Here is a 12,416-nt window from a genome sequence, read left to right on the forward strand (position 1 = left end):
CTAGGCAATGCTAGCTTCTTGTGGTATGAGATATGCAATCTGAACCCTGAAAAGATTGGATAAAAGCATATAGGGTACCCTGGAGATGGAAGAAGATGAGACAAGGAGGATAATAGTGCTCTCTACAGTGATAGGAAAGTCAGGGAGAGAACAAGCCATGCTTTTACCTCTTTCCCCTCTTTGCCTCATGTGGTAGCCAGGATCTGGCATCATCCCCCAGAAAGAGGGAAATGAATTTTCCCTACTTCCTTCTTGACTGACTCTGTCTTGTTCCTGTTCTGAATGATTGGAGGAAGAGGAGGAGGAGGAGAAAGAGAAGGAGGAGGAAGAGGTGTTGGGAGGCTTAAATAATTATAATTATGGTGTTTCTTAAGTGCTTAGTATGTGCCAGGCACTGTACTAAGCGCTGGAGTGGATACAAGCCAATCGGGTTGCAAATAGTCCCTGTCCCACGTGAGGCTCACAGTCTCGATCCCCATTTTACCGATGGGGTACGGAAAAGTGAAGTGACTTGCCCAGGGTCACACAGCAGAGACGTGGCTGAGGTGGGTTTAGAATCCATGACCTTCTGACTCCAAGAACCATGCTCTTTCCATTACACCATGCTACTTTTCATTATTACTACTGTATTAATTATTATTTTTATTATATTAAAAAGAGAAGTAGATACTTGATCTCCCCAACTTCTTAGACTGTGAGTCACAAGTTGGACAAGAACTGTCTCATCTGATTGTCCGGCAGCTACCCCAGTGTTTAGTACAGTGTTTGGCAAAAAGTGAGTATTTAACAAATATCATTATTATTATTATTATAAAACAAATTGTGGTTTCTATCTGACCCCCATATGACATTCCTAACCTGATTCAGGCCATTTCATGGGTGCACCTTTGACATAAACACTTGGGCCTTGTGGTTTCATCCTGAACATGCTGGACTGAACTTTAGGGAAATCTAAGTTGGAGACTTGGTCAGCTTCGACAGAACTTATGCAGTGATACTTTGCACGTCTTCAGTATCTTTTAAGTCAAGGCTCTCTGATGGCTTTTAAACATTAACCACCTCATGCAGCCCTCCTGAAAGGTAGCTGGAGCGGGCCATTTACCATATGAAGCTATGTGGCAAAGGGCCAGGTTAGAAGAATTGGCTTCTCTGTCTGAGCACAATTTATGCTCATATCCTCTACCAATTACCTTGTAACAAAGTTTACTCCTAGTCCCCAGAGGCATCTGACTATTATAAAGTACAGTTTCATTAGGTACCCCTTGTATTGTTTCAAAACTTCTGAAACAATGGAGGCTTATTTGGGATTCAGAAGCAAATATGTTCCTAGGGGAATGTCCAATGCCGTCATGCAAATTAGCTCAGGCCCATGGGCAGAAGGAGCACAGAAAGAAATGCTGCCAGTCCCAAAAGAAATCAGGCACTGGGTATGGAGGTATCTTAATAACATGGAAAATATAGCTCATGTCCTGCTCCTTCTCTAGGCCAATAAATCCTGACTGCCACCAGATGCAAAACTGGTACAGCTTGCCTGGAAGTGGCAAGAGAGAGACGTCTGGTAAATGGACAGAAATTTTGTAGTTTTCTACAAGGTTGCCCTGAGGTCACAGAGACATCCAGTGGTAGAGGACAGCTTTTCTGATTCCTGAGCTACTAAATCATTGTTTTTCTACTGGTGCTATTCCTAGGTGCAGTGATTCACAGAACACTTGGACCAAACCCTGTAGGAAAGTCCTGCTTAAGTATTCACTTCACTAAGGAAGAATGAGGCAATCTGTGCACTTACTTTTTTGGCTTTAAATTACTATCTAAACTCTATTATAAAGGGGTGGGTTACTGTAAAAGTTTGCTATGGCCTTGTAACTGTTGTTTTTGTACTCCTTTCTGGGTCCATTACTGCTTCCCCCCTTACCATTTTTCACCTGAAAGGGAGAGACCCTGGAACCTCAACGCTTTTCAGCCACTGGACAGAGTGGGGACAGCTACCAGCTGAGGGGTACTCTCAAAAATATATATAGGTTGAACTCATTCACCTACGCCACATTCATTCCCTTCAAAAAAAGGACAACTGCCTCCTTAGAAGGGTAAATTCAAGGAGTCATTTGGAGTGTCCAAATTATTTAGCTCTCAGGTTTGAGCTGAACTGTATCTACATACGCAAGGCAAAAGCATATTGTTTGCAAAATATTAATAATAATAATAATACTATGAGCTTGTGCTAGGGTGAATACAAACAAATTGAGTTGGAGACAGTCCCTATCTCATGTGAGGCTTACTGTCTTAATCCCTGTTTTACAGATTAGGGAACTGAGGCTCAGAGAAGTGAAGTGATTTGCCCAAGGTCACACAGCAGACAAATGACAAATGGCGGAGCTGGGATTAATAATAATAATAATAATAATAATAATAATAATGATAATAATGATGGCATTTGTTAAGTGCTTACTATGTGCAAAGCACTGTTCTAAGTGCTGGGGACGTTACAAGGTGATCAGGTTGTTCCATGGGGGGCTCATAGTCGTAATCCCCATTTTACAGATGAGGTAACTGAGGCACAGAGAAGTTAAGTGACTTGCCCAAAGTCACACAGCTGACAATTGGCAGAGCAGGGATTTGAACCCATGACCTTTGACTCCAAAACCTGTGCTCTTTCCCCTGAGCCACGCTGCTTCTCAGATTAGAACCCAGGGCCCTCTGATTCCCAGACGCATATTCTATTCATTAGGCCACACTGCTTCTCTAAAAAGCTCTAAAGAAAATGGCAGGCCCCTTCAAAAAAAAAATCCTCTGTGACCACTTAAACAGTACCTTTCCACTAGGATTTGGGCAGGGTTGAAGGTGAGAGGAAATGAGCTTCTGTTTGCCAGTGTCAAACGGCATGTTAAACATCATATGTTATGTTAGGTAAAGAGGAAGATAAGTCTCTGGGACTGACTGGTTATGAACCTTGGGTAATTAACAGGTGGGGAGAGAAAGGAGAGAAACAGGAGAAAGCAGGATTTCAGCACTCAAAGACAATTGGTATGTCTAAAAGAAGCTCCTTCTAAAAGAAGGAAGTGAAGCTTCTTAGAATTGATCTAATCTGCACAGTAAGCCACTGGACAGGGCTCACAATCTTTCTTGTTCTTGGATGAAGCGCCTACATTCACACATGTGAGATAATAACAGAATAATTCTACTGGAAAGCATTTCATGAACTACCTGCATTTCTACAATGAAGTGGACATAGTCCTGGATTTCCAGCATGACTGAGAAAAATATTCCTTTTCAAAGTAGTACAAAGCTTGTTCACCCTTGCAGGCTTGATTTTGCTAATGGCTGAGAAGTTTTCCCACTCTTGGAAATTATCTGAGAACTTAGTGTGCTTGAGTTTCAAACTGGGGTTGGAAGTTGCGGTCTCATGGTGGGGAAATATATCAAACAGATCCAAACAGGATATACATTTGCTTCCCTGATAGGGTCAAAAAGGACTGGGAAGAGAAAGCCAGAGTAACCCAATCAATCAATCGATGGTATTGACTGAGTGCTGACTGTGTGAAGAGCATTGTACTAAGCACCAACTCCTTAAGGAGTTGTGTACAGAACAACTAGTTCCCTGATAAATGAAGCTTCATTTCCTCCAGATTACAAGAAAGGAAAAAGCATCCCAAATAAAATCCAGGTGTGGTTTTCCAGAAATTGGCCAGGGTGACCTGAAAATCTCTTAAACCCATACACTCTCCTTTCTGACACCGTAATTCCATGTGATAAGGGCCAACTAGAGGGTAAACTCCTTCCGGGGCAGAGTTTCAGGCTTCTGTTATTTCAAATCAACTTAGAACAGTGTTTAGCACATACTGCAGTGATGAGCACATGGTATTTCTGTTCATATCCATAATTTACTTACATATTAATGTCTATCTCCCCAACTAGACTGTAAGTTCCTTGTGGGCAGGAAATATATCTATTAACTCTGTTGTATTGTACTCTGCCAAGCTCTTAGTCTAGTAGCACACAGTAAGTGCTCAACACTGATTAATTAATTGATGATAATGATGATGATGAAGAAATTAAGGACTAGTATTTAGGATCCAATCTCGCCCCTCCTCATCCACCTTTGAACTCCTAAGGCAATGATTTCTGAAGCTCCCTAACCCTTTCCTCTCTGTCTAATTTGGTTGAAATGGATTGGTAGGACCAATAGCTTTTGACAGATAGGTACACTGTGATCACAGAAATTGTCTGTGCTCAACAAATTGGGAAACAGAAGCCTTTGCAGAGATGTGAGGCTGGGAGTCCTCCCTGCTCTGAAGGCAGATCCCTGTCTAGCAGGAGCTAGATATGGCTCTCCATCTGCTTACCTCACAGCCTTTGACACAGTGAATCAGCGCTGGATGAGGATACCACTTGAGTCCTGCAGTGCAGACAACTCTCTGAGAAGAGACAGAGAGGAGAGAGATCAAAAAAGGAGTAGAAGTCCATTAAAACAAACCAATTTCAGTCTAAAGTCCCTCTGAATGCCAGAACCACAGTTGACATTCTAGAACCCTCCTTAATTTGGAAGCCACATTCATGGATGATCTAGACCCCTCCTGAATGAGGGAACCCCTCCCCACCCTTGGCCACAATCTAGACCAATCCTGAGTCTCATTGCCACCACCAGTGGCAATCTAGGATGTTCATGAATGTTGGAGCCCCACTGAATGACTCAATCAGTTTGATTTTCCACGATCCAGCTTTCCACCAGTTCTTGATATGGTGGTTTTATTGATATGTCATATTCTGTATTTCACTCGTGAGAGGGGATGCTGGCTAGGGCCAGGGAATTTACAAAGTGGTCTAGTCACAGTCAGTGGAAGCTGGCTTTGGGAATACCACTGAGGGTCAGGATATGAGAACTGGAGTGTGGGAAGGGAGAAATGTCCTTTGTGACTGATATCATACACACTTTCCAGTCTGGATTCCTCCCCCATCCTGATGGAGCTGTGGCTGAGACAGGAGATTTGTGGAGAAGCAATGAGAGGTGAGTTCAAACTATTCTACCCTTTGTATAGGAGAGGGGTTCCAAGCTCATGCCTCTTTCAAAGAGTCCCGTTAGAAGGGGAAGGGATAGTGCATGGATTCAAGAAGGGACTTTGAGCCCAAGCAGGTAGAACAGCCTTGAAAAACCACCTGATGCGCTTGGCCTGAAGTTCCTTGTGGCCTCCTCCCTTAATTCTCTAAGTCCCACCCCTCCCAGACTCCATTCAGCCTGCCAGACCCTTTTTCTCTAGTTACTCACCCAGGGCTCTAAGGGAGGACTTCAGAAAGGGAAGCGGTGGATGGATTTCACTTTATGGCCACAACGGTATGTTCACTGTGTCTGCAATATCTGTTTTCGTGTGAGTCCCTGGCTCAGTGAGGGGAGCAGGTGGGTGGTAGCTAACACTATGGGCTAGAGAAAAGGCAGGGATTAATATCCAGTAGGGACCCGGCTCACCCCATCCCTCCCCATGTTTATCTAAGGGCTAATTTAAACTGTCTGCAGGAAAACGGCAGCGTGTTTTTACAGTTTCTGTCACTTGAGGCTTACCTGACGTGGGTTCAGAAAAGGACTTTTATACTATCTCCATGGGGCTATTTATCTTTCCGATGCTCTCCGATTTTCCACTACTTCTCAGGCACAGCTTGCCCCACCTGTCTTGCAACAGGGCCCGTTTGTGTGAAAGGAAAATGGGAAAGGGAACAGATGGTGGGGAGGGAGGTCGGGGTGGGGTCTGGAGAGGAGAAGGGTCAGTCACTGTTGTTTGTGCCACAGAGGAAGCCTCCATTCTGGTAGCTTCCATATCTGCAGCCACACTCCTGGAAAGTCCTGACAGACATTTGGATTATTCAGACGCCTTCCCTCAGCCCAGGAAGCAAGATACCATCTTTATATTGCTCGATGCCACAGGCAGAAAACCACTCCTAGGGGAGGTGGGATTGGAAGGGGAGAAGACCAACTGAGTAGGGCAAAGGGGCAGTGAAGCCTGAGACAACTCACACCTCAGGTTAAAGCCTCGGGAGGAATTCCTTGTATTTTATTTTGTTTTACTCCTGAAACACTTAAGCAGCTGAGAGGTTCTGTGGGCTGGAGGCTTACAGCTTGGGAGTTCTGCTGGTTGACCTCCACCTTCATCTTTATCTCTCTATGACCCTGTTATATCTGGAATATGCTGGGATTCGGCTAAATATCCTCTTCTTCACCCTGGCCTCTCCATTCCCCTCCTCTCAGCTCCATGCCCAAGGCCCCAGTGAGGAAAGCTAATGAAAGTGATGGGACAGCATTCCGCAAATATAGAAGCTATAGACGTACTTGCTGATGCTGGGGGTGTTGTTCTACTATGAGGATTGTGAGATTGCTTCTCTGCTATCTACCTATAGAGAGAGGACAATTTAGAGGAAAAACACAGAAAAGCTTCCTCAAGATCAGGTATTCACTGGGCAGACCTGGGAATACAGTGTCCACTCTCATCTCCAGGTAGTCCTGTGAGTTGATCATATCCTCATACCCTTCTGCCCGTGGAAATAGCTTCTCGTTCACTTTTCCAGAAAAGCCACAGTTGAGTCCGCTTGATGGTGTGGAGCAAAGAAGACCACTGTCCAGGAGACTAGAAATCTATGTGGAGAGCTGGAAGCTCACAGATTTCTGGGAGAAGGCTTCAGGCTGAACCAGAACCCCAAGTAAGGTACACAGTATCAAGGAGCCTGTGCTGGAGAACAAGGTGGGATGGAATGGGCACAGAGCCTGGAGAGTCCAGTGTGGCCTCGTGAAAAGAGCACACGGCCTGGGAGCAAAAGGATCTCGGTTCTAATCCCAGCTCTGCCATGTACCTGCTGTGTGACGTTGGGCAAGTCACTTAACCTCTCTGTGCCTCAATTCCCTAATCTGCAAAATGGGTATTCAATACCTGTTCTCCCTCCTACTTAGACTGTGAGCTCCATGTGGGACCTGATTATCTTGTATCTACCCCTGCACTTAGCATCGTGCTTGGCATATAGAAAGTACTTAACAAATGCCACAGTCATTATTATTATTATTCATTCCCTTCCATCCAGCTTCTGGCTCAATCCACCATGTTCATAAGCAGAGACAGATGGACTTGTTCCTGATCATTTACAACCTTCTCCTTCTACACCCTCCATTGTGTGTTTCTTCTGCAAGTCACTGCAGAACTCTTACAACACTTAGGAAAGGCTTGGCCTTTTAGGACACTCCAGATCCAGGAGCAATGCCTGGCAAGCTTTCTCATCCACATCTGCCTTGTTCTCCCAATCTAAAGAATAGTGTGGCATCACTCTCAACCCTCTCCCGGATTTCCCAATGACTTATGACAAGCTGCTGTAAGCAGTATCCATTTGTGTGCATAAAGTCCAGCTTTTGGAGGGTCTGAAGGGCTTTGATCAGTGACAGAAGTCAGGGACTCTTGGACTGTGAGCCCCATGTGGGACAGGGACTGTGTCCAACCTGATTATCCTGAATCTACCCCAGAGCTTGGTACAGTGCTTGTCACATAGTAAGCACTTAACTAGTACCACTTAAAAAGGGGAGGATTGTTACTGAATTGCCAAAATTGTGCAGTCTCCACCTTTCTCCACCTTTGGCCATGCCCTAAAAGAAGCTAGGTGTCTGGGAGTAGTGCTGAGTGGACATGGCAAAATAGCCAAGAACAAGGAAGGAGCAGTGTTGTCTCACCTCCCTGATTTGAGCAGGCGGAGGCTTCTCTCCTCAGGCTAAGGCAATTGCCCCTCTTTCCTCCAGGCAGTAGGAGAAATCAAACTCAATAATGTGTGGTAAGCATGCTTACATGTGACCATTGATCGATTTGATTGATTGACATGCATGGATGCATGTCAGGGAAGCAGTGTGGCTTAGTGGAAAGAGCACAGGCTTGGGAGTTAGAGGATGTGGGTTCTAATCCTAGCTCCACCACTTGTTTAATGTGTGACCTTGGGCAAGTTTCTTCACTTCTCTGTGCCTCAGTGACCTCATCTGTAAAATGGGATTAAGACAGTGAGCCCCATGTGGAACAACCTGATTACCTTGGATCTTCCCCAGTGCTTTGAACAGTGCTTGGCACATAGAAACCGGGTAACAAATACCATCAAGATTATTATTACTATTTTCTCAGTAATGACATATGCATAGATGGCTTTCCCAAACTGCACTGGCACAGGTGGAATTTCCATCCCTGAATAAAGGATCAAGTGTGGCCTAGAGGAAAAAGCAATGTCCTGGGAGTCAGAGGACGTGAGTTTTAATCTTGGTTCTGCCACTTTTTTATGGTATTTATTAAGCACTTACTATGTGCCAGGCACTGTATTAAGCACTGGGGTACACAGGGTGGACATGATCCATGTCACACGTGGGGCTCACAGTCTAGCTGCATGAGCACGGGCTTGGGAGTCAGAGGTTGTGGGTTCTAATCCCGGTTCTGCCACTTGTCTGCTGTGTGACCTTGCGCAAGTCACTTAACTTCTCTGGGCCTCAGTTACCTCATCTGTAAAATGGGGATTGAGACTGTGAGCCCCACGTGGGACAACTCAATTACCTTGTATCTACCTCAGCTCATAGAACAGTGCTTGGCACATAGTAAACGCTTAACAAATACCATTATTATTATTATTGTTATTACCCTGATTGTCCCCCTTTCCTTAGAACTACCATGGTCTGGGATTTCCAATTCTACCATCTTTTCTTCCCTGATCTTCCCCATTAGAAAGGCATGGGGCTTGTTTCTGAGGAGAACCTGGGGAAGGATACCAAGCTCTTTCAACTTCTGTCTTCCTCAGGGAAGTCTTGTCTTCACTAACTTTCTCACTTCCTTAGCCTTAAAGGGCTAAGAAACTTTCAGACTCCTGGGAATCCCTGCTGAGGACCATGGGTGGCTGTGAGTTTGGAGAAAAGCTAAGATCTCCAAACCTCACCCCCCGGGGGCTAAAGAGGAAGTTGAATAAAAATCCTTTTTTAAAACCAAACTTGAAGCAGTCAGATAGCGTTCCTTCTAAAGTTTTCCCTGACCCAGGCCCAGGGGAGCTGGGCCTCATACTAGAATAAACCTTTTTTCCATTTCTAATAATATTACTGTGGATAAATGAGCACCTTTTCTTCAAAGAACACAAAAGCGCACCAATGTCTGAGAATCTCTTTGGCCCTCTATTTGTTTGCTGCGACAGAAGGTCGGAGTCATTGGGTTTCTTCTCCCCAAAAAAGCCATGAAGCACTGCTTCTTGCATGTGACCAGGCTGGCTTCATGCTCTCAGAAAGGCAGCAAGGACACCTGGGCAGGGGGTTCTTGGTCCTGGGAAAACCTGGTGGATTGGAGTCCTTGGTGGTGTCCCACGTCAGCTTGTTTGCAGTACTCTAACAACCTCTTCACCCGATGGGTTCTAATTCTGACTCCACCACTTCTCTGCTGTGTGACCTTCAGCAAATCACTTAATATCTCTGTGCCTCAGTTTCCTCATCTGTAAAATGGGATTAAATCTTACTCTTTCCTAGTTAGTCTTTGAGCCCCTAATGGGACATGGTTATGTCCATCCTGCTTATCCTGTATCCACCCCAGCACTTAGTACAGTGCTTGGCATATAGTAAGCACTTAACGAGTAAAATAATGATAATAATAATAATTAATAATAATAATGGGCTGAAAGCCTCCACAAACAATTGAGTTCTAAGATTTTTACATTTTAGATGCAGAGGCTGGTGCAGAGACTGAAATCAAGCACACCCTGTGGCACAAGGCATATAGAATAAGAGACTCAGTGAAATATGGATTCAAACTTCCCTGATCTCTGTGCTGCTAGGCAAGATTCTCTCCCAGGGGCTTCCTTATTCCCAGAAGACATGAACTAATGGAGAGAGAGAGAGAGAGAGAGAGAGAGAGAGAGAGAAAGAGAGAGAGAGAGAGAGAGAGAGAGAGAGAGAGAATTATCTCCCCTGCCTTTCCCCACACTCCCTTTCCAACACTCTGGTGACTAGAAACTGGCTTCCATTTTGACATGGGAGAACACCACAATGCTGGGATGCTATGAGAAATAATTTGGCTTGGAAAAACCCAGCCAAAAAAGGTTCAGATCTGAAAACTCTTGGAACACCGATCAACACAGGGGCAAACCAGACCCACATTTTCCACTGTATTCCTGGAAATCATCAATCTCCTCTCTCCCCCTTCCCTCCCACAACCTTTTTCTACCACTTTTTTTTCCTGCTGCCTAATGAGCCCCCCAGGGACCCGTGGAGGTATAAAACTCGTTACAGCTCCCCCTGAGCACTGGCATCAATAAACGAGGGCAGTGTGGAGGAGGACTGGGTGGGGGCTGGGGTCCAGGGAAGGGTTGGGGGGAGGAGACTATAGCCTTTCAAGACAAGGTTTTATTTCAGGCTGAATTACAGCAATCTCTTCAATGCCTACATCTCGAGAAGGGGCTAGTGAGAAATAGGCATTTCCAGGAGATGGGGGCTGGGTGGAGGCTGGCAGGCAGCCTGAGCCAGTCTGGGCCCAGGCAGCCACTTAATCAGGGAGTCCAGAAGGGCTTGCGCTCCACAGGAAATGGGGCATTGCTCTGTTCGGTGGTATTGACTCTCCTAGGAAGCTCTGGGTTTAAGCAGCTGTACCCAGGAGCCAGGATAGGCTGTGGGGTTCTGTAGCCAGATGTGTAAGAATGGCATTGGCACATGCATGTGCAAGTGTTCATGAGTTTGACGGTGGGAGTCAGAAAGTGAGAAGAATAGTCAAGAAAGGAAGATGGAGGGATCAATGGATTTATTTGCCTCCCCTGGAGGGGGCCAGAGTCACACTGAAGTCCACTGCTAAAGCCATCACTGACCTCCCGAGAGGGGCAAAATAGTCATCTCCTACGGAGTCCATAACTCCAAGGAAGTGGGCTAGGGGCTGCTGGGATAGGACCCTTGAGTACTCAAGACAAGTCTTCTTCAGCTGCCAGAATGTGCTGGCACATTCAGTTAGAACTACCACCTTCTCCCCTTTATCAGGTGGAAGCTAGGTAGGGGAAGACGGGATTAAGGGGAAACCTCCTCTATGTGTTTGAAGGGAACATGCCATCACCAGTATGTGAGATGCCATGGAGCCCATTGAGAGATAATGGGTGGGAGGAGAGAGATGGAGAGAGAGAGAGAGAGAGAGAGAGAGAGAGAGTTAAAAAGAAGAGAGAGGGACAGAGAGAAAGAGAGACGGGGGGGGGGGGGGGGCGGGGGTTGCAGGGGGTGCAGGGAGGAGAGAAGAGAAGAAAGAGACCTAGGGAAAATGCAGTGTCTAAGACATCTGACCTCCGGGATGGAGGGGAATTAGTCACTTCAGCTACTTTGGGAAATGGTACACCCTCTGTATCAGGTTCTTCAGATAGCCATGCAGTAATCTGGGGTGGGCATAGAGCAGCCTCTCCCAAGCACCACCTGCTCTGCGCCCCCTCCCATGCAGCCCCTCCCCACTGTTTGCACATACCTATGGCCAAAATGAAGGCAAATATGAGTATGAAGCTCTTCGCTAGCCCCCTCCCGGCTTGGAAGGCAATCAGTCAGCGATCCCAAACCTTCCTGCATTAGTCCTCCAGTTCTGTTGCCTTGAGATACACCATGAGGGCTGTGAGGTGCCAGGACAAGGAAATTGCTGCTCCCTCAGCTCACCGAGCCCCTTAGCGCAGGATCGAGTTTCACAGGCAGAGGCATCTTGGGAAAGCCCAATGCTAAGTGACAGTGATACCTCTCTAAAAAAAGGCAGGCACTCTAAGTGATTTCCAGGCCCTCATCTGCATGGGGACCCAAGAGTATTGCCTTGCTCTGCCCTTTGCTCCTTTGTTTCTGAGGGGAAAAGCACTCAGAGGGCAGGTGAGTCTGATGCTTGTTGAGGCTGAAAGAGGGAGGCCATGGGGGCGACGGGAAGGGGGACTTGGATAAACCCCTTACCTCAACGCGCATGGGATTCATCGAGTGTGGGATGTCTCGGAAAGTCATGTTCACGGGCAGGATGATGGACTCACTGTTGTGATCCAGACACGAGGTGGCGCATTCAGCCCCTGATGGTTACATTCCAGCACAGGTAGAGGGGGAAGGAACAAGCAAAGCAAACAGCGGGTTAGCTCTACAGCCATCACATTAGTCATCTAAATAGCACATGCCCACGCCTCCCCACCAGGTCAATCCTGTGGCCAACTGCGGTGGGCCGCTCGGCCACTCTGTGGGGATCACCTTCCGGGCTCCACCACACCATCGGGCTCCAACCCCCTTCCCACAGAGCCACAGGGTGGCCCACAGACTTATTTCCTGCCAGGACTGCCAAAACCAAGGGCTAACCGGAAAGGAGTCTCCGCAGGGAGAGAAAGCAGTGTACCATACCTAGAGAAAGGGAGACAGAGCTGGTTCCTGGATGATGAGGAGATACAGCACTCCACTCATCCAC

The 12,416-nt window shown here is 46.4% G+C and overlaps 1 protein-coding gene across 1 annotated transcript in view; it reads right to left on the reverse strand.

Annotated features, from left to right (window-relative positions):
• PAPPA (pappalysin 1) overlaps window positions 1–12,416 on the reverse strand; it is a 287,178-nt gene that overhangs the window by 25,668 nt on the left and 249,094 nt on the right. The window contains exons 19-20 of the mRNA XM_038745960.1: window positions 11,924–12,033; window positions 4,341–4,412 (exon numbers count right to left, since the gene is read on the reverse strand). Of these exons, the coding sequence (XP_038601888.1) occupies window positions 4,341–4,412; window positions 11,924–12,033 (182 nt within the window). The remainder of the gene's footprint in view (window positions 1–4,340; window positions 4,413–11,923; window positions 12,034–12,416) is intronic.

Source organism: Tachyglossus aculeatus, chromosome 4 (assembly GCF_015852505.1).
Source record: "Tachyglossus aculeatus isolate mTacAcu1 chromosome 4, mTacAcu1.pri, whole genome shotgun sequence".
Classification (NCBI taxonomy): Eukaryota; Metazoa; Chordata; class Mammalia; order Monotremata; family Tachyglossidae; genus Tachyglossus; species Tachyglossus aculeatus.